Source organism: Myiozetetes cayanensis, unplaced genomic scaffold (genome assembly GCF_022539395.1).
Source record: "Myiozetetes cayanensis isolate MyiCay16 unplaced genomic scaffold, myiCay2020 scf5-8, whole genome shotgun sequence".
Classification (NCBI taxonomy): domain Eukaryota; kingdom Metazoa; phylum Chordata; class Aves; order Passeriformes; family Tyrannidae; genus Myiozetetes; species Myiozetetes cayanensis.
In genome coordinates, this window is record NW_026087742.1 from 106,655,210 (window position 1) to 106,679,092 (window position 23,883).

General features: G+C 35.7%; 1 protein-coding gene across 11 annotated transcripts in view; it reads right to left on the reverse strand.

Annotated features, from left to right (window-relative positions):
* Window positions 1–23,883, reverse strand: part of DMD (dystrophin) — a 1,047,400-nt gene that overhangs the window by 298,092 nt on the left and 725,425 nt on the right. For all 11 annotated transcript variants that reach the window (XM_050333288.1, XM_050333286.1, XM_050333290.1 and 8 more), the window contains one exon: window positions 23,621–23,856. In XM_050333288.1, coding sequence (XP_050189245.1) covers window positions 23,621–23,856 — 236 coding nt within the window. The remainder of the gene's footprint in view (window positions 1–23,620; window positions 23,857–23,883) is intronic.

Below are 23,883 nucleotides of genomic sequence, written 5' to 3' on the forward strand. Positions count from 1 at the left end.
ACATTTGTCCAAAACTAAGATTTTCTCTGCATTGGAAAATATTGTTTTAGCTGCAATTCCTTTGCTTTGAAGGAACAGAACTTGTTTCTTAGCCACTCAACTTTTTCCTGGGACACTGTAATTAAAAAAACTGTAAAACTGTATCTTACAGTGTATTTTTACTTACACTTAGTTCCTCTTATGTTTTTCAAGTATGAACATTTTATAGACTTCCACACTTCCAGAAAGAAATAAGCTTGTCTTGGGTTTTAGAAAGACTGTTCTCATGTACTTGCTTTCCTATGTACTACAAAAGATGTACCTTAGCTAAATAACAAACTATATTGCACATTGCTTTGTGTAAAAAACTCTGGCCACATTCATAAATTCACTGCACGCAGTTCCATTATGGTGTCAGTCATGGCTGAAAAATAACTGAAGATCGAATGACTGCTTATCATCCATTTTTCTAATGCTGTTTTTCAACAGGCAAGGCAATCTCTTTTTTTTTTCTCCTTTTAATTCACAGACCTCAGTTCCTAAACCTGAGGGCTTATGGTACTGGCTGCTAAAAAGCACTAGTAAAAAGTGCTCATCTTTATCAGTGAATCCAAATTGATTTTCAGGTTTTCACTGATAAGTAACTTTTTCCATGCCAGTAATGTATTTCCACATCCTAACATTCACCCACAATTTGACATGAAGCATGACACAGATATGTACAGAAAATTCTAGAATAATAACTTTCAAGTTTAACACACCTGAAAATTTGGCCCTATCTGATATGCAATATTTTCACTTTTTTAAATTAGTAAGGTGAAAGAAAATGTCTTACCATACAGAGCATTAGCTAAGGCTTGATGCAGTCAGTTCTCCAGGGGTGGAGAACCCAAATTAACTAGGAGGCTGTTATGATGCATCTGGACCCTGTCTCCCACTCTCCCCCTCCCTCTCACCATAACAAAGTCAGTTACTGAAAGGCCATATTGGGAGGTGGAAACAAGAGCTTCCAAATGTGTTATATTTTTAAAAATTAATGATTTGTATCTCCCTATGGAAATGCTAGACTGTGACAAGCAGTTCTTCAAGAGCTGAATCCTGGAAGGACTCCAGACTGAGGTCACTAGTTTCTTTGCAAATACCAGCCTGCAAAACTGGGAGGTATTTTACAGTCTATGGTGCTGAAAAATTGATCTATCTTGGCAATTTTTTCTTACTCAAATTTCTGACCTTATTCCTTTCTTACTCTTGAAAATTATCACATGCACATACACAGACACACTTCTTTCCAGAGGTTCTTTCTACCACACAAAAAAAGTAAGAATTATTCTTCTTGAAAGCTACATTTGAAGGCAATTTTTTTTTGTCAGCTATTAATTATTAACAAAAGAAAACTGAGTTTAGGAAGCTACCGTTTCTGTTCCTTCTACTTTATCCCTCCAGAGTATCCTTCTAAATACCTTCAAGCATTAGAAAATGCAAAGATATAAATTGTAGCCATTGTCCAAGGGATTTGAAGAACTCTCTAGAAACACGGGCTGAATAAAAAAGGAGAATAAGCAACTGTGCTAAGAAATAAAAGAGAAATACAACACATAAGACCGAACAGATGCCATTAGCTTGCAGTTCTGATTAACCAGCTAAAAGCAACATCAGTTTATTTATCCATGACAGCATAATATATTCTGGTTAAAAGCAAAACAAAACTGAAGTACTGACAAGTTTAGGAGCTGTGCCTCAGCATGTCCCTATGCCCTCTATCAGCTGTTTCCTCAGAAGGGGCCACAAGGGCTGTGGAGGTGCCACTGGCTGATCATCTCTAGTTGGTGCGGGAGTGGCACTGATGACACTGTGCCATCTTACACCAAGATTCTACTGCTCTCAGTCCCTGCCTTGTGCCAGTAGAGGTCAGAGGACAGATCTAACAGGGACACAGCTCTGAGAAAAAGCAACAGAAGAAAGCTGGCAAGGGAAATGCAAAAGGGATGGTCTGCTTTACTGAAGATGGGGATGCGATGAATGGAGGATGACAGTTGTTGGTGTACAGATAACTAAAGTTAAACACTGTCATTTTGATTTAGGCAATGTTGAGAGGGAATGCCAAAGAAGTGTAATACCAAGAGGAGAGTTGTAGGACATTATTCAAAATGTGGTAATAGAGAAGATGTGTGGTCGGATTTTTTTCTTTTATTTAAACAGATTCCTGACAGTGAAATAGCTGCTGTGATTTCATTTGTTCTTAGTCTGTATTCTAGATGTAGTTTAATGTGTACATAAGGATGTTTTAACTTCTTTGAATATCATCCCTATGTTTCTTCAAAACAAAACAAAACACCCCCAAACTGAAATGTAGTTCTGAAAAAAGCAAAGACCCTAATCGGTTTGTAAAATTTTAGCTTCCTTTCAAACTTTAATTACTCTCTGCTACAGATGTGCAGGCATTAAGAGATAACAAATAATTATAAAAGATTCAGCTAGTATGCCAAGGTAGTTCTCTTGAGGCTTGATGGTTTATTGTTTACTAATGTCACTGTGATCAAAGGAAAATGTTTCAAACGCTCTTCCACAGTGTAAGACATTGCATATGGAAATCAGATCGTACAAGTAACTCTCTTGGAGGAATGTTCCCTACCATAAACAACTAAAGTCACACAAGAGATACATTAGGAGAGATTTCTATACTTGCACACAGATGGTAGAGAGTTCCTGGCTGAGGACATGTTTATTGAATTAACTCCAAATTGAAGCTCTATCCACAGATGAACAGTCTCTCAAACCGCAAAAAGACACAAAGCATGAGCATACTCATTATTCATATTGAACAACAACAACAACAACAACAACAACAAATCAGCAACTGCCACAGCAGCATTAATCCAGGAGCTTGTCAGAAAGTGCCCAGACTCCAGTGTACCACTGAAAATGGAAGTACAACCCCTGGCAGAGTGAACAGTAGTTTCTGGCCAGATGTACCCAAGCTGAATCCTGTACCATATGCACCATCTCACCCGTTTAGGAAGGCAAATACTTCAGGCTGAACACAAGTACAGAAGTCAAGTGCATGAAGGGTGAGAAACAGGAATTAGCGTGAACCACAGGATTGAGGTATGACAGGGAGGAGTTGGAGGTATAGGAAAAGCAGTGATATGCAAGAGAGGAGCTAACTGATATTTGAGCTGCATACCCCAGAAAGACAGTCAATCCCAAATTGATTATGAATGATTTAGCCTCAGTTCTGGATTAAATACAACATGGGGAAGAGGCTCTACAGCTGATTCAGTAAAGATAGGCCAGATAGACTTAAGTAATGCTCACAGAGCATGATGTGAACACAGTTGTATAATTTCTGAGGCCAACTCAGTAGTACAGTACCTTTCAGGAACAGCCTCAGTTAAATGAGACCTGACGAGTCTCACCTGACTGAATACAGAACCACTTACCTGCTCCTGCATCTGGTCCCCAGCTTTATCTCATTTAAAACAGCTTTAATGAGCCTATCTGCAATCAAGACACCTCCACAATATTGCAGCACTACGAGCATCTGTGTATGTACGTGCACAAGAGAGAGGTCAGAGCCAAGTATTCACTGTTGGATGTTCCATATAATTTTCTTTAAAAAGGCATAGCAAATCTGAAACAACTTCATGGAACAGCCTGAAGATACCTGTACTAGCTGTCCATAATTTATTCCTGAAAGTATTTCCTACAATTCTTATTGGAAGAATATTTTCAAAATTTTTTTCACTGTATTAACTTCAAAGTCCCTGTTTAGCCAGGCTATTGCTCACAATTTGCTGTTACCAATCCTTCTAGCTACCTGATGATTTATTTTGATGATGGTCTTCACTAATTCTACCAGGAAAAAAAAAAAGTATCTGAAATGTAGATATGTATGCACACATGCTCTCTCACACATATATATACAGAAGTAATATGAAATAGTAGACAATATTTGGATAAGGACTACAACGCATCACAGAAACTCTAAATATCTTTTTGTTCTGTTATCCACTGTGTTTGTTATACCCCTATGGAAAACAAGAGTTTCAAACCTATAGCTCATTTCTCTTCTGCAGTGTTATACAAGATGGAGACTAGTTCTGAAGATGCCCTAAAGTTTGTAATCTTATTTTGTCACAGTATTTTTATCCAAACAGAATAAAACAGTCACTGGAACTTTTGAAGTGACAGTCTGAAAAAAGGTTTATTCTAGCACTAATTCTTATGTTAACAGCTTCAAGGCAGAAGGTCTCTGTGTGAAAGACAATAAACAAACAACATTAACTTTGTTACACTGTTCTTATCTAGCTCAGTATGAATTGTGATGTGACAGCTCCTGAATTTTAGCTATAATACTCAGGAACTTGCTCAAGTCATCTCATGGGCATTAGTAGTTATATTCAAGAACCTGCAATGGATGGATGTAACTCACTTTTGAAAGAGGCACAGAAAACTACCAGGAAATTTTAGGTGAATTATACTGAGCTCATTTCAAGAACATATGATTCAACAATCGTTGAGGAGAGAAAATACTGATAAGCAACACATCCAACCACTTATCAAGAGTAAATAATAACCAGGCAACGGCATTTCCCTTCATCCAGAGCTTTAAGATTTACCAATAGTGAACAACAGGTAGAAGTTGTGTCTGATGCCCTTAACAAGGCTTCTGATACTGCCCATGTGATGCTTGTGATGTTATCACAAGCAAGAAATTTTATTTAAAAGGAAATAAAACTGATGGGAAAACGTAACTTGAAGATACTCTACCGGAAGGCAATATCAAGTGAAGCTACATACAGACTTGTCCTCTGTCTATTATCAATCACCAATCACTATTATTGGTTGATGGAATAGAGGATAGGATTTTTACATTCACAGTGATGCAAAACCCACCCAGCAGCAAGCACTTGAGAAGTAGAACCCAATTCAAAGTTGCCTCAAAAACACCTGAGAATTCAATAAGTGCAAAGCACTGAAATAACGAGTTGAGAAAAACTGGATTAACATGAGAATGCTTTGCAAATGACTGGACAGATGGTCAGAAATCTAGAAAAAAAGGTAGAGATTTTAAAAAGCAGGATTTGTTTAGTCCAGAGAAGATTTAACTGAGGTTATTGCTGAGAGAGAGTAAACTGTTCTCAGTTTTCATTATGGTGACATAATTAGCTTAAACTGCAGCAGGGGACATTAAGGTTGGAGATAAACATCTTTTGAATAGCAAGGATTGCTAAGAGGTGGGAAAAAATTCTGCAAAGCTACAGAAAAAAACATCTCAACTTAAAGAGCAGGTTAGACAGAAATTGGTCAGAAATTATTTAAGTCTAGTTGATACTGCCTGAGGCAAAAATCTGGACTGCACAGACTTTCAAATCTCTTTCAAACCCTATTTATTATACCTATCATTCCTTTGTGAAAACAAAAACAAACTATAAAAAACAGCAAGGAGAATAAGATAGAGCCCTATGCTAATTTATAGCATAATTTTTCACAGAATTTTTTGCATAAAAACATGATCACGTGCATTTCCTAGAGCTAATACATTTTTAACTTTTATTTTGGTTACTTAGTAACAGTGGAAAAAGGCAAAACAAGTAGGATGAGAAACAGTACCTGCAGACTGACTGCCTGTAATAACAACACTTACTAAATGATTTCTTTCCCCAGGTTAGCCTACTGATATTGAAATTGACCTCTTGCTGTCCTTATAGTCCTATATAGTGCAAAATGGCAGGGTAGCACTTAATATTCTTTATTTTTAATTCTATTTAAAAATGCCGGCCTCAGTTTCTTACTAAGACATAAAGAGCTTGTTTTACTTTAACTGACATATGAAGTTTCTCAGAAGTTTGGTGACAGAATAATACCTACGTGTGCTCTGTAATATATAAATGCAAATTATATAGGAAAGAAAGGCTATGTTGGTGTTGGGATTCAACCTCTTCACTCTTGTGACCAGTGACAGTACTCGAAATAATATGAAGCTGAGTCAGGGGAGATTTAGGTTGGATATCAGGAAAAGGCTTTTCACCCAGAGGGTGGTTGGGTACTGGAAAAGGCTCCCCAGGGAAGTGGTCACAGTACCAAGGCTGACAGAGTTCAGGAAGCGTTTGGACAATGCTCTCAGGCACATGGTGTTCTTGGGGTGTCCTGAGCAGGGCCAAGAGTTGGACTCAATGATCCTGATGGTCCCTTCCAACTCAGTATACTCTGTGACTCTATGATTATTACTAAAAAATACTTTTAAATAAATCAGATTAGTAACCTAATCTAAAAATTAACCCAGAAATCATATTCCAGATCTGAAGAAAAAGACAGGTCTGTAATCAGGAGTAACACAAACTGCCTATGGGGAGGGGGATCCAAGAGGCCGTGATGGCAGGAGATGTGACCACAGTGCGCAGCTTCAATCATGCTGCTCTTGCACTGGGATTTGGAAACTGTCTTCCCATAGCTGGTAGAGCTTTTTGTTAAAGAAAGTGCTGGGCTTCTTTAAAGAAGTCAACAAGCATACAGAGAAGGATGATTTGGTTCAGGTAGGATAAATACATACATAGTCTTTTTTAAAACTCCTTCAGAAAAAGGTTTTAAGAAACTTGGCAACGTTACATAAAAAGAAAGGTTTAATTCTGAATGCATATATGGTTTAAAGACAGAACAGAGTGGGCAGGAGTATGCTAAATTATTGTAGTAGAAACTAGTTTAGAACAGATTTTAAAAAAATATTTATTTTCATCGCAGATAGTGTGTATCTAGAGCTTGCTGCCACAGGAGGTTGTGAGGGCCAAGAGAATGAGCAGTTTCTGACAGAGATGAGACCACTTCATGAACAACAGGTTGAGAAACAGATGCTACCAGGAATAGGCAGTGATGTCTCCTGATATCCTGAATCCAATGGCTGTGGATGCTGGGGGTGGGGCAGTGTGAGAGGAACAGTCAGCAGAAAGCAGCCAGGTTGGTCCATTCTCCCCATTCAACCTGTCCTAATGTCACTACCAGAGACATTTTCTTGGGCTAGACAGGAGAATGCTTGTTTGAACCAGTAAAGTACTTATGCTCTCAAGTGTGGTAAGGCCCTCTTTTAGTCGTGTTTAAAACCTAGTTATTCTTGTATTCATTGTAGTTCTATAAAATACAAATTCTGTAACCTAAAACATTGAGAGATCTCTAGAGAGTTATGTGAGATCCTAAATATTTGTTAAGAGCAATGTGGTCCTCATTAAAATTCTTGCCAAATCCTATGCAAGATGTTTCTTTTTATTATTTTTTCTAAATTATAGGGAAATCTGTAGTGTTATAAATAGATCCTCTTTCAGTAGTAAACAGGAAAAGGGTTTGATTTGTTACTATGTTGGAATAGTGTATTATTTACATTACTAATAGATAATATATTTTTTTTTCTAGCTGCTGCTAAGAAGAACCTCCAAATACTTGACTTTTGGATAAATCAAGGAATTAAAAAAACCCTGTAAACACGATACATATTAAAATGCTTTCCATGTGTGCATCATATTCCAATTATTTAGTCATCACAAATTTCCATTGAAATGAGAAAGTCTGAAAAAGTTGAACTGTTTGTGTTGCCTCAGCCTTGTCATCTCAGAATTCAACTGCATCTCCCTTTAGAGGGTAAAAGGCCATAACTTCTCCATGCCTGAACAGATTGCTCCCAACTAGAGCAAGGGGGAAACAGAGACCACGTCCTGACCCCTTGAATCATGTTGCAGTTGCAGCCCTTCTCGGGCAGTGCAATACAAATCTGCTCCTCACTCAGGCAGCGAGGCTTGGAAGTTTACAATGTATACCAAACCCACTGGATCTAATGACAATGCGCAAGACAAACTTCGAGAATTACGGATTTCATAAGATGCATTTCAAACAAGTAATCGAGTAACAACAAAGGAAAGGCCGAAAATAGGTGAATCTTTCCACCTGGCTCTTACAAAGATTGGTTTAAAATCAGTCTTCTCATGTTTATTCTCCCTAAATATTCAATACTGCACACTTAGTGATATTCTTAGAGGCAAAATATGACTTTTTTCCTGACTCACTCAAATAAAGAGCTCTGTATTGGGAAAGACACGCACATCCTCTTATTAACTGACTTGTTATTCCTGTTCATCACTCCTGAACTGTGCAAAGAAGCCATTATCACCAAATTACAGTCTACAAAATGCATGGAATAAAAACTAAGATGATTTGAATGGAGACAAAACAACGCATTATATCCACAAAGTATGTTGAAAGCTTTATTAAACAAACTTGTAAGGAAAGTCACATATCTTCTTCCTCTCTTAGCTGTCACTTTATCTCTTTCATATGCTCCATTACCTCTGCACAAGCCCAGGAGGTGTTGGAAGTAATAGCATTTCATTCTTGATTGAATTTTCACTGAGTATTTCCTGAACATTATATATACATATGATTTTGCATTCTATCACCCCTAAAAACATATTGTGAGCCCCATGCAATACTTTGGGAAACATACCTTTTAACCACATTTTTCAAAAAGATATTTTTAGTTCCCACAGATGCAAAGACACTTTCTTAAGTTCACGAAATCTTTCTGCAGTTCTTATTCCTGAAAGAGGAATAATTATGATGCACAGTGTATGTTCGTTGTCATTTTGAAACTGTGCACCAAAGTTGCCGCTGCAAGTAGATTAATCTCGGAACAGATAACAGTCTGCTCTTTGATGGCCAAATGGTTTGGAAATCTGAGATAACATGTCTAGCATTTCACTAGCAAGAAACATACAATCATTTGTGCTACGATCTGCCCCAATTTTGTGTCTAAGAATAAGAATTTACAAATGATTTTGTCATTGCTTAGTGAGATATGCTAGGAATCTGTGTTGCAGCTGAAGTATGATCAAGACAAGTACTGTGTGTTAGGGTTTGGTTTTTTGTAACAGAATCTACAGTGTCTAAATAATTTGTAATGAGATATGAAGGCAAGATCCCTGTCCTGCAGTTCACAAGTTTCTTCCTTAAGAACTCATAAAAAATCTGTGTAGTATGTCGGTTACCAAAACTGACAGGTATCAAAGGTAAATCAGAATAGTGAAGAAAGGATGATGAGGATAATAAAAATCTCTGCATTTGGGTGATAAAATTAAATGTACGATTTGTTACAGATTACAATCCTACATTTTCAGAGCCAGCAAAATTTCAAGTGTGTTCTGAATGAATGTTATTTTGTTTCCTTTTCGTACACTCTATAGTCAGGAACACAAAATCAGTAAAAGTGGACTAAAAGTACCTCAGAACACCTTTTTTTTCCCCCTTTTCATGTAAAATTCTATACACACACAGCCTTGCCTCTTTCATTCCCCTACTAAAATAACAAAACAAAGCAAAACAAGAATAAAAAAAGTCTACAATTTCATGAACAATTCCAAAGTACTGAGTTTTCTCTGAATTGTAAAATGAAATTCAGCTAATATGCTTCAAAATATTACTCCTTTCTGTCCCACAACTGCAACATCAGAACTGTAAATTTAATCTGATTTTTATGATGGGAATCTTAATTTTACATAGTATTTGGGGATTTTGTTCTGTCATTATTTTTAAGTGACCCAGTTGTCTGTGTTAAACCATATCAAATTAAGAAAGTGAAGCTTAAACATCAAGAATTTCTGTATTGAAAAATTTGAAGTCTTTAACCTGGATCACACTCCACACAGATATTGGATGACCTCATCAAAACACAGATGGACAATCAATATAAAAATGTCTGCATTTTTAAGATATGTTTGAGACTGATGAAATAATTTGAGAGAGGTAACTGGATATTAGCAAATATTAAAAAGTACACTAGAGTATTTCAGAAGTGTAATAGGGTACTTTCCTAGTAATGGGGCTAGTAATGGGGCAGACAGGATTGTGACTGTGTCTGTCAAATCTTACATTTCTCAGTGAACTTCTCATGAAAAGTAGCCTTCCACTTTGATGTGCACACTTGACTTTATCTAAAACCACTAAAAAGAAAGTTCTTACCAAACACAAGGTAAAGAAATTATTCTGAGAAAATGCTGTGTAGTTACTCCCATCTTGTACTACCGAGCTTACTTTACTTCGGTGCAGACCGTAAAATAAGAACTAAACCTGATTTTAACATTTAACCTCTATGCTGCTTAGGAGTTATTTCAAATTATTTCAATTATTTCTTTCCTATTAGATTCCTTTTTCTTTTTTTCTTTTTCTTTCCATACCCAGGATACCAGAACACTAGCAGACAGAATACTATCAGCAGGGTGCTGCCCAGGAACAGTATGCTATGGTCAACCCTTAGAGGAACTGGCATCCTCTATGCTGTGTCACCTTCCTCACAGTGCACCCCTCACAGGGAAAATTTAAATGAATTTGGAAAAGAAAGGAAAAAAAATACAGAGGCATATTGAAACAAATCAGAATGTCTCCAAGGAGAAGAATCACTAGCAAAGCATTAAAATGAAAAGATCATAATTTTCTGTTGAGTATTGTGAAAAAGTGCTTGTTTGCACATTATTTTTAATAATCCATTAAAATTCTTTTGATGTCCAGGAAACTGAAAATGAGTCCTGCTGTTCATTCTTTTTTTTCTGAGATAGTACTAAAAAATACTCTGCTATTTATACAGTTTTTTGTGCTGGAAATGATAATTACAGTGAAAAAGTCTCATTATGCAACGGTAGTAGAAGAGAAAGTTGAAAATAATAACTAAATGGTGATTTACTCATCATTCAAAAGAGGCTTAAGAATCATTTATCCTACATATTGTTAAATAGCATCCCTGAAGACAATCCTACAGCAAAGCCTAACAATGAGCATATAACCAATGCACTTCAGAAATAGGCATGCAATGCAACATGCAGCCAAGAGAACACGCTTCCTGTGAACCCTACAGTGAAAATATTCTAATTTTCTCATAAGAAAAAGAAAAATAAATATGCCTTGTATTCTATACTAAGAGGTCTCCAAAGACTGTCCTGTTATTTTAATTACGATTTATGATTTTAAGATTGTCTAATGAAGGGATTTCAAAGGAATTGGGTAATGAGCACCCAAGGAAATTAAAAGTCACGTGCATGGTTCCCTCAGATTCCACTGACAATTCTGGCTTATGTATAAATCATTCTAATTATTAGAGACATACAAAATTATTAAATTAATGCAAAACTCCTCATAATTAAACAAAATATATGAATCTCACCTTGATGAGAACTATTAGAAAATTATTTAATAAAAAAAAGAAATTTATATACAAAATTATTGTATACAAAAAACTTGACAGACTAGAAGTTCCAATAGGCAAGATTTTCCTTAATCTCAACGTATTTAGCTAGAAAATTTCAAAGAAAGATACTTGTTAGATATCATTCTCAGAAGGCAAGTGATGTTTGACCTAAAAACTTCTGCAGTCTATCAGGAAGAGGAGGAAGTGGGGGAGGGAAAGTCGGTGACATTAAACTTGCATATGTTAATCTACATAAAAACCAAGAGCATTTCTATCTTACAAATCTTTCTCCTTCACTGAATTTTTGCACTTCACCAATACAGACCTTTATACAAATCTGTCTTAAAGACAAACTAAGTCTTGTAAACTTTTCCAATTCAACATTTACACTGTTTTCCCTACCTTTTACTCTCCACCTATATTTCATTTATCTTTCCTGTCTCCTCTTAACCATAATCATAAGAGCAGTGAGACAATTTCACCTGCTTTTTCCCTAGCTCAGAACAATGATATAAGTCCTGCTGAAATTACTTATAAACACGCAGGTTTTTCTATCCATATACACCTTATCAGTATTATGATTTAAGTGCACAACACCCACTAATTCTTTTTCTGTCTTCTGTCTTTAAATCCATTTTATCAACTTCAATCCATCAATATCTGTTGTGGATTATTATTACAGGTGTGTATAGGTCTGGAGCATGCAGTTTAGCACAGGTAAGCAGAAATGCTATTTTGGAGTTCATGACATCAGACCCAACATACATATTGCAGTCATTGCCCAGAATGCCACTTGGCTGTGTTCATCCTCAATGCCTCCAAAGAACTTCCCTCTGACTTGCATTAAAACTGCATGGGAGATCCTCTTTAGTAAATTAATACTGAATTTAATAATTTTATTTCCTCTAAATTAGTCAAGGAATACAAAATACAAGAGGCTGAACTAGTTGGTTTTGACTGACTCACAGAACTTTGATGTTAATAACTTTCACAGTTATTATCTAGTAACCACAGATATAAATTCACTCCCTAGCATCTATATTCTTGTTCTTTATCACATGTTTAGTGACATGGGTAGGGGGAAAACACAAAATCACATTACCAGCAAACAAACTAATAATTTTAATGCATTCTAATACACTATCAATTCTTTGCAAAACACAACCACTTTGTCAGAGCTGAAACCCACATCTGAATGTCATTGTAAGAATGTGGGGCATCTACCAGTTTTCATCACAGAAATATTATGCCATATGGGCCACATATGATGGGGTAGAAGGATTTTATAACAACATTTAAAAAATGCTTTCAGTGCTGCTCATGATGCACAGTAGGAATTTAAGACACACTGATTAGATACCAGAAAGGAAAATGGTCAAATATATGTCAAAAGGTTGTACATTTATCCTGATATATAGTCCCACACCATGCTGCCTTCAGAATTGTTTGTTTGAATAAAAGATTCTGTGACATATGCAGTAAGACATCTGTGGTAACTCACGGTAGCCCAAAAAACATCATTCTTCCTACAAAAAGAAAAATGCCTAAATTCACGTTCTGTTTAATATTTCTTTCTTTTAACTTCCTTACTTCTTGGTCAAAACATATAACAGATATTTTTCTGAACAGGAGCTTTGTGTTACCTCAGAACCAATTTTTTTCTGAATATTAAGACCACCTTCTACTCTAGTTAGAAACTACTGCTGCTCCTCCCCCGCCCCCACTCCCCCACCAGAGAAGCAAAGTGTCAAACTGTTCTGTTTAAACATTAAAAAGGAGCCACTTTGAGCATGAAAATGCAGATTTTCACTTTACTACTGCTAATATTAGATCATTATTTTCTGTGGTTTTGTTTTGGCAGGGTGGGGTTTTCTTAATACTAAAACTTGGAACTGTGGCATTCAGGGCTGACAAAAGAGATGGGTAGAGGTGAGAAAGAGAGAGAAAGAAGGGAGTTTTTCAGTGTCCTCAAGGAGTAACTTCACCACCTTTGGTCTGGATATCCAGGAGCTTATTTTTGCTAATGGATGGTAGGAACTGGCTGTTTCACATTACAGGAAAACTGCTTGGTTGTTGTGCCAGGAACCAACTGGGGACAATCACAGAATTGCTTCATTCCTAGAGGAACGTTTTGGCTGTCATGTAGACATTTTCCAGCGGAAAACTGATCCACAGGAAAGGTGGAGATGAGTCAGATCAAATGTAGGTAGGTATTTATCTATACTTGAGCTTGTCACTGAGCATATACTGGGAGAAACAAGCCATTCCTGAAGCAGTTCCTGTCGCCTATTGCAACTATCCAATTCGGAAACAGGCACACTAAGCCACAGATGTGCCAGTTTCCTTCTATGGAATTCAGAGATAACCTACATGAGTCTTGGTCAAGTTGCTAATCAAGTTAGAGTATTTGAATTTTAGGCAATTACGATCTCCTCAAAAATAAATCAGACTGTATCTACACAGAGCTACAAAATCCTCAAATAGTATCCAATTTTTTTAATGCTTTATGCTCATAGAGAAAAAGTCATGTCTAGAAATAAGTTACAATTATTGAAATTATTCTGATTGCTCTACTTTGAAATTTTGTTAGCTCTATACTCTTTTTTTCAGTTAATCCTTATTTTTTCTTCTTAAGCAATTTCTACATTCCTGTTATCAACAAGCAAGGCCACATGCATGAGATGCTGAACAATTATAACTCTCTCTTGCATTCCAGTATCTTTCCAGTGTTGACTCCATTGCCTAATTTCCACTTCAATGGATTCTTTTTTAAAAGGAAATCTACCCAAGATTATCATTACACTTTAATAGTTTGGATCAAAGAGCATTTATTAAAAATTTGTAATCTATTTTTAAGATTTGACATTAGCAGAATGTTTAATATCAGTAGTCATTAACATATTAGCACTGCACATTTGGGATAGTTATACCCTGCCTAGTTATTTAAGCACAGAAAAATGAACAGTAAACATTACATATTTTTCTTCCTTGGTGGATCAATTTAGCTCATATTTTGTTACCCTAAATGGTCTTCCTGCCTTTTATCTGCTATTTCTGATTGGACAGTTTACAATAATCCCATGAGAAAAACATGAATAAACATTATCTTTTATCCTTCTGTACTTTGGTGAGCAGAACTACAATACAGTTAGTGAGCTACATCTAAGCACCTAACAGGAAAACTTTCCTTGAGTTAACAGAGTAGATATTTGAACTGCATGAACCCCAGTGCGAATTCCATGTTTAACAATTCATCTGGAGAATTTGACAAGTCCAGAAGCATGAAAAAGGAAGTTGAGAGCTGGCTGAAGTGACTAAATCTCATGTATGAAACTCACATTTGGCTGCATAAAATCTTTCATATGTGCACCTGAACATTAGGAGTGCTACGGTGATAAGTTAAATTGATCTTTTAGCTCAAAAAGAGTCCTCGAAAGCCCAGAATACACTTTTGAGAATTGATTTGTTACCTTGCTTATTGTATTAGCTAGCAATAGAGACAGATGACAGGTTGTAGTAATGTGAAATGGCCCACATTTACTACAAAACCAGTTTTCTTTTAATTAAGCCCTCCTTCAGCACTTGATTGCATGAAGAGCTGAATTCTCTGGTTCAATTTAGAACAATACTTCAATTTCTCTTTCTTGAAGAAAACAGTCTTATCACTTTTACTAGGAGTACTTCCATATTTTAAACTCCAAAAAATAAACATACAACCCCATCCCACCACTATCCCCAACTAGTAAAAGGGTGTCTTGAAACCTAAAATCTAACATTTCTTCAACATGCTGTTCATCATTAACAACTTACTTCAGCTCTTAGAGGTGTTAGGAAAAATCAGACATTTTGTCCTTATCTTCTGCATACAACATTCAATTAAACAGAAATAAAAGGAGAATTTATGGAAGAAGAGATGAGCCAAAGGGGACTCCAGGCAGCAGAAAACAGGCCTGTCGTGTTCCACAAAGGTGAAGAAGGTGGGGGGAGTAAAGATCAGACCCATTCTGAGTACAGTGTTCTCTCCCCTGAATCCCCCACATAATGCCAGCTTCCCAAAACATGCAGTTCTCTCTCCCATTTATTGTCTCCCTTCCCAGAACCACAGGAACTTACTGTTTATTCATCTTAAATCTAGTGACAACACATGCCTAGTGGTGGGCAACATGAAGTAATCAACATGTATAATGGTAAGGGAATGGAGAAAAATTTTCAAGAATCCTGTGCTCTCCCCCCAAAAAAACCCCATGCTTTTATGCCTCTCTTAGTGTGTTTTTATAAACACTCTCTTAGACTGTTTTTATAGATTTTCCCTTTTTACTTGTAAGTATCTCTACATAGCATAACATTTAAATATTGCGGTGGAGCTTTAGTGAGTTAAGCTGTCTGTCTCCTTACATTTGAGTACTTATTTGAGTAGTTTTCATTACTTAACTTGAGGGTTATAAAACAATGTATACACATAAATCAACAGAGGAGTCTCCATGAGAGCTTCTCTAAGTGCAAAAAATTATTGTAGTATTCTACTGGGAAAAGAGAAAAAGGAATTCCAAGAATTTGCCTTACTGCAATAAGGCTAACTTACCAGAAACTAGTTATTTGACATATCCCACAGCTTAAAACAGATAGTGATATTTTTTTAAACAATCCCTTCATGAAAAAGGATGATAATGACACTGCTGGCTGCTTTGCCTCAAGAGGGAATAGTCCATCTGCTAGCAAATCCCCGAATCTATATCATTATTAAGATGTGTTTATAGAAGTATCAGAGTACCCTTGGCACATGGAGAAACCAATAAAGCACATTTCAAGATTGTAGATTTTTTTTAGTTAAAATTCTGGGGTCATTTTCTTTTGCACATAAAAGAACTGTGTTTCAAGATCAGCTTCATTAGAAGCTCTGCTGGGATTTGATGTTTTTATTTCCTTACAGGGGAAAACTTATTTCCCTAAGAAGAGCTCCATCTTCTCACAAATAAAATGAGCAAATATACAATTGTTCCCCCTAGTTTCAATTTGCATTTTATGATTACAACTAGATTGGAATTTTATACATTGCATCATTATTTAGAAAAAAAGCTGCTTTTATATTGCTCACAATTTCTGAATAAAACCAAAGCCACTCTTAGATTTTCTTGTTACTACTGCTAATAACATATATTAATAAAAAAATAAAGGCCCCTAAAACTTGTGTAACTGTCTTGTCAGATCCTCACAACTATTTAGAAATAAAAGATTTTCAAAATTTTATCAGGACCCAGCTCTCAAAGAAAATCATATCTGAGGTGAGAGTGGTACAAAGCAGGGCATAAAGCCATGTTTTCCTTCCTTTACGGTGTGTTTCATTGATAGAGTATAGAACACAGAACCTTGTTATTTGAGAGTAGCATTCATATATAATTACAGAATAACTTATGTTGGAAGGGACCTTTGGTAATTATCTTGCCCACCTACTGCTCAAATTGGGCCAAATTCAGAGTCACGTCAAGTCACAAAAGGCCTATCCAGTTTTGTGATGAATATCTCCAAGGATGGAGAATCCACATCACCTCTGAACAGCCTGTTCCAGTGTTTTATTATGTTCATCATGCACATTTTTTATCCTAATAATTCATCAGAATTCCTTTTGCTGCAGAATGTCTGTTGTCTCCCATCCTTCTGCTGTGGACCCTTGAGAAGAGTCTGTATTGATCTTCTGTACAGTCTCACATCTAATGGCTTCAGACAGTAGTCAGGTGCCTTCTGAGCTCTCTCCAGGTTGAGCAAGCCTAGCTCTCAGCCTCTCCTCATTTATCAAATGCTCTCCTGCCCCTCATCACTTTGGTGGCCCTTCACTGGTCTCCCTCTATGTTTTTCCTACTCACTTGGCAGCCCAAACTAGACACATAACTCCAGGTGGGATCTCACAGGTAAAAGGGGAACAATCATTTCCCTCAACATGTTGACTAGAGCCTTATTAAATTCAGCCCAGCATCTAGCTAGGCTTTTTTATGCTGGCTGGGCACACATGAAAGTCATGAATGTTTAAGAAGTTTTTACACTTTCCAGCACAGCAGGATTTCCCCATCTCCACTCTGTGGACAGCACATAACTGTAAACAGTCTTCACATACCCATGGTATGTTTGTAGAGGACCCGATGCAGTGGGTTCTCTGAGCTGCACATACTGGTGCAATGAAAACACACAAAATGAAAGATTGAATTGCATAAAGGAGTAGGTCAGGTAAGGTTCAGTGTTGAAGGAATAGGTCATTTATACTTATAAGATAGGTCAGACATAAAAATAAAAAGAAAGTAAAAATATTTGCTGTTGAAAAATGCAGCCTTAGTGAAATGTTCATGCTTCTAATACTCAACATACAAATAACAAATTAAAAGGAGTTGCTACACTTTTATCCTTTCCCTGCTGAAACTAATAGGATGCTAGTTGTATTAATCATGATAATTTACCTTTTCCCAGGAGGTTATTTGTCAGGAATGGGAAGAAAGATCTCAGATTATTTCACAATAGGCCAATAAAAGCAAACAGAGGAAAGTTATCTTTGGGTACAACTGTCATATTATTTTTCATTTCAATGGGGATCTATAGCCCGACTGAAAAGTAATTGAAAATTGATGAAAATATCTCTTTTAATTCAATGAGTTTAGAATCAGATCCTTAGAGGGACAATTGTTATGCATGTCCTAGTGATTAACATTATAGAAAAATAAAAAAATAGATGTTAATCACTCTCCAAAAGACTGTTTAGATGGTTTTTTTACTGTTGCAGAAAACAAATATACTCTCTAACATACTGTAATGAGCTGGCCAAGCTAGTTTAAAATATCAGCTGTCTTTATGAGCAACAAAGTATTAAAAAAAGAGTCTCCTGACAGATATTCTATGTCCCTTGAGGTCCAATTTTCAGATTAAAAGACTTCTTTTCTTTTTTTTTTCTTCCCTTTGCCTTTAAATACTCAGATTTCCAGGCCCTCTAGAACATCCTGCTGCATTTTCTAACCTTTAGAAACAAGCTTGAAGGCTGACAGACTTTTTTTCTTTTTCCTGTACTCTACAAAAACCCAAAAACCTTTCACTGAACAAATCTGGTGGTTCTAATTTTTTCTAATATATTTAAAAATCTGTTAATTTTAAAGATTTTTCAATTCACTTCAAAAACTGAAACCAGCCTTGAAGTTCTTCTCATAAATTAGGTTAAATTTTAGAAGTCTCACATCATGACAGTCTAAAATAAGAATTCTGCTAGATAACACCTATTAAATACAACAACAATAACACTCTGAAATACACATAAAATAATGATAGTTTCTCCTGAGCGAATATATCCTATTGTGAAATTCATAGAGGTAAAGGAGATTTTGCACACCATTTAAGCCATAAGGTCATGTGCAGGGTTCTGCTCTCAGAGAGGATGAACAAAAATGCCAATGAATCATCCAACGTGTGGCAAAATCAGTTTCAGCTCCAGCCCTGCTCTGGGAGATTGTTTATCCTGGTCCAACAGTAACCCAGGGAATATCTGCAATTGTGCATTCATATGGAAACAGAAGATCCTAGAAGCATTTGAAACAACTCTCAAAGCAGCATGACAGCTGGGAAGGATGGGGCAAATATGCTCCTGAGGTTTGATTCAGCAAGTGTGAGTGTAAATTCCCAACTTACTGGTACCACGCTTGGATCCTGGAGTAGCAAACTCTTCCCTTTAAGCACATCACATGAACTGGAAAAGGTTCAGCACCAAGTGTAAAATCTTCTATGCTGTTCTTCAAAAGTACATTATCTAAAGATGTGCTACGTGGGTCTTTTCATGCATATGTCACTAATATGAAACTTCTTCAAAACTCTGTAGACCTTAAAGTGCACTATCCAAAAGGCTGAGAACTTCACTTTGCCTACAGCTTACACTTCTGACGTAAACTATGTGCACAGATGCAAATGTCTCTGGCTGTAACTACAACTTTTCATTCAACATGGGCATATTTAGAGTACACTGACTCATACTCTGTAATACAGAACTGTAAAATTTAATTTGGAACTTATTGTTGCTTCTGTAATAACAGGATATAAATCTGGAAAACTCTATTTTTATTTGCACAAAATTTTATGTTGGAAAAGATTTTGGACAGAAAACTTCCTATTCTTCTAATCTATCACCATATTAATTGTAAGGTTGCGTACGAAAATGCACATTTTATTATAGAGTTGTATACTAAAATGCATGGTATGCAACCATGAGAAAGGATAGGTAAAAAATCCTCAAACAAGAAGAATGTAAATGAAGCTCACTCCTTCTTCTGAAATCTGCTAATTGCACAGTTTATAAAAAAATATTTTTCCTTAACTGTTATTTTAAAATCCATCAGCCATACAAGATTCTCAACTACTGACAAATCAATTCAGAATTAATAGTGAAAACATCTCATTCCAGTATTGTTTACTTCTCTAACTGACAGAAGATCAAACCTACTTTTTTTTTTTTTTTGAATAGTGACAAATTAATTAAGTAGAAATAAATTCTCTACATCTTTTTATATGACTACTTTCAGGTGACACAAATCATTACCTAAAGGTATCTTTTCCTCTTCTATGCTTAAAGGTCTCAGTAACCAGCTTGGTCTCATTCTACATACTTTTTTCAGATTAATCCTCTCCAGTGTACCTAACATTGAAGATTCAACCTATGCTCTTAGAATTAATGTCAAAGTAGGCATTGAAAATTGTAGTCCCATTCGTGAATACTTACTATGATACTTTTTACTAACTAAAATCTATGTTCAACCAGTGTAATAAAAAGGTATATTTTCAATTACATGTGTTACAAAAAATTTGGATGGACAGTATACTTTGGCCAAATTCATAGACAGAGTTCAAAATTTAAGGAGGTTATAGTACTTCATCCCTTTGAAAAGCATTGTTATTACTCTCAGGTTTTGCACAGCCTCCATGATTCACTAATTTTAGCAGAAATCTATTCCTTTGCAAAATACAAAGATGTCAAAGCCGAGTTTCCAAGTAAAGGTTTAATGGTATCTCAAGTAAGGTTTCCATTTTTCTAAAATGTAGCAAAATGGAATATATCATCCTTTACCTCAGTCCACATTTTTTTCTTTTATGAAGCATCCCCACCTGACCTTCAAATATAGAACATTTTGACTGTTTTGAAGTAAGAACAGTGAAATGAAACAGCTGGTTAAACCATATTCTGTCATGTCCCTCATTTACTTACATCTTGGCATATTATATATCCACAGCATTTCTCATGAACTTTATTTGCTTTATTTAATGTTTTCTAAAGAAACAACACATGAGTCTCTTGTAAGCCTGCTTTACATTTCTTTCATTAAGCTTCAAATCCTGAAAAACATCAGTCTTCAAGTAGATGAGTAAAGATAATATTTTTCCTTTAATGAAAACAGGGATGACACTAATGCTGGTATTAAATATTTTTATTACACACTTTTTAGTGACTTTTAGTTTAATTATAGAGAATTTAACAAGATATATACAATCACAGATGACTGAAATATGTAATGCATTTGCTTGAAAGAAATGTATACCACTCATTTGACTGACAGATTAACTACAGGTATTTGAAATGACTACCCATTATGCTACTTTTTTATTATACTCCTTTTACTATATATTATGTGCACCACTTAGGAGAATTTAATTTGTATTGGTTTTTTTTTCATTAAGGGGAAGCTGCACTAAAAAAAAGGCTTTTTTGAAATGGTTGTCTGAGTTTTCTCATTTCATAATTAACCAGTGTACATACTATTCACACAAAAGTACCAGTTCACTGTGATCAGCTCCAAGCAAAGTTCAAGTGAGGGCTAATGATGTCTTAAACTTTTATGGAGGAAAAATATGGCTGTGATCCTGTGACACAATCAAATTGAAGTGAACTTAACCAAAATGCCCTCAGAGACGGAGCTTCAACAATATTACACGGTGCTGTGAAAGAAAGGACAACCTAAGGCCACTTACTTTTACCTGGGTGATTCGGAAAATGACCTGTTACATACATTGCTAGGATATGGGATTTCTTTGCTTTTGAAATGTTTGCTTTGACATTTCAATTTCTTATTAGAAATGTGGCTGTCTGTTTTGAATGACATCCGAAATAGAAACAAAACCCCAAAACAGTAAGAGTTTGGAAGCACACCAACAGGGGTAGCTGTTTGAAGTGTTCTAAAGTCTGGGCGAGCAGCTAGAGATGTATTATAATAAAACAGCCTTCATGGAGCATGTATCTCTGTAATGATGAATTTGTATAAGGAAGCAGGTGGCTGTGTTAAGATGGTATTTTATACCTAAAGTCTAAAAAACTGTTTTTTAAAAAAAGCGTCTCAATCTACAAAGATGGAACTTTCATTAAATCTTACTGAGATGCCTGTAAAGATGCAATAAACTCTCCAAATAAACCACAGTGCAATACTGTGACTTTCAATGACTTTTAAATCACAACCACAGGAGAGGCATGACTATAATCTTCTACAGTATATAAAGATCAGGGGAGGTAAGCACTACTTTTGGATTTCCAACTTAGATCATATCTGGCCCGACTTTTCACATTAGTCAATTACCCACATGTCCAACTTCATCAGCTCACATACTGCTGCAGACACCCTGCACGTAAGAAAGCAGGAGTTTTTTTGAGAAACTTAGAATGCTTTGTCAGTTTTGAAAATTCTGTCTGTTAATCTTACCTAATAATCCAGTGATAGATTTACAAGAAGAATGAAATATTTCATGAGATTCATTTCCATGTATTAAGCGTTATTAAGATGATCATTAGAGAAGAAGGAGACAGTTAACAGAACTGCAGTCTATATTTAGACACTGATTCTTCCATTTCATCAGAGAATATATTAAATGTCACATTCTGTTGCACAGCCAATTAGAGAGGTAAGCACAATAAAAAAGAGTTTTCCTGCTGGTTTTGTTACCAGCACAGCATGGTATCAAAAAAAGAGACAGGCTACCCAGCCAGGAACTGACTGCACTAGTGCTGAAATATTTTAGCCTTGAATGAAGATGAAATGCAAATATGAAGCAGTTCATTTTATAACATGTATAACATTAACTGAAATTCTTGGGAGTTAATAATTTGACCTCGTATTTAAGTCAAAAACATCTGCAGTAGAAGGAAGCTTTGGATTTTGCCTGCCAGAATAATATGCTAAAGTGAGGCATAAGTAAGAAAACTGTATAATGATGAACCAAGTATTTGACAATATAAAATTTTAAAAATAAAATGATTCTGAAAAAGATTAAAAGATTGTTTGTAAACAAGTTTTCTTTGGCCCTCAACCTTTGCAATGACATAACAGCTATTTTAACCTAATGTCCTGTGTAGGTGACATTGCAATTATCATTAAAATATACCCCTTCCATTTTAAATATATTTTAATTAATGAAGCCATCTATAATTCTACTTGATAAATATTATGATCTTTAATCAAGATGAAACAAATATTTTCTTTATCTAGAAGATAGAGAAAACCAAAAGTCTCAAAATAGAAAGTTTAAAACACTGGGGAAAAAGGGAAATATAAGAAAACAAGCAGAATGAATCCCATGAGATATCACCATATCTCCTTATAATAAAACATCTCAGTAAAGATACTCAGAAAAATGTATCCAATTTTTCTCCATCTCTTTCTAGTTTAAGCAAAGAGAAAGAATGTCAATATCTTCCTTACAATAAATCAGATTTTTTATTATGAGGAGGAAGAAGAGGAGACTGAAGAGAATCTTGTAACAGAGAGTCCAAAACTCAGTTTAGAACTCAACTGATTGGAAATTTAGCATTGAAAAGTTTTGCACAGGCAGGCCAAATCTTTTATATTGAGTAATGTTAAATCTAGAAGGCAGGTAATTACTCTGAAGCTGTATAACACCAAATTACTTTTATTGCTACTGAATAGCTAAAATTTAGCCCTTTTTTTATCTTGCACATGTATTTCTATATTTTTCTATATTTTCAAAGATAAGTAACACTGATGTAGTTTTGCTGACAAAACAATTGCATTAATGAGCTCTTCTTTTCATTAAGAGAACTGAGGAGCTTTTGCTAAATCAAATGTACCAGTATATTAGCCTTTCAGAAAGTTATTACAGAAGTAACATATGAAAAGGCATCTAACAGGGTCTTTTTCCTCCTGGCAACCTGGAGCTTACTGTGCAATTCCTTCTTTCTCATGATACTTAAATTTCACCCATTGGTTTGCATACTCTTAAGCACAAGCACTATAAAGAGATCTGCTTTAAACACCAGAGAAAATACTAAATACTCTTCCTTTTCTGCTTAATAAATTACCTAAACATTTCATCCAATAATTGTGTTTAAGGGATAAAGTAGAACAACTGCATGTATTGTAACCTAATGAGGCTTTCAACTTGAAAAATCAGTGTTTCTCATACCTTTTGTTTGATGATCATGTCGTTGATGTCATCAAGATCACCTACTACCACTCTCTGAGATTTTATCTCTCGATCCAGTCGAGAAAGCCAGTCAGTGAGTTCTGCCCATGCCTTATTGAAGTCAGCCAAAGCTGGAATCTCCAAAAGCACAGAAGATGGCATTTCTGGTTTGAAGGTGATGGTTTCCTTGGTTACCCTGGTTTGTGTATCCACAGCAACAGTTTCACCAGAAGTTACTGAAAGAAAAAAAATGCTAAAATTAC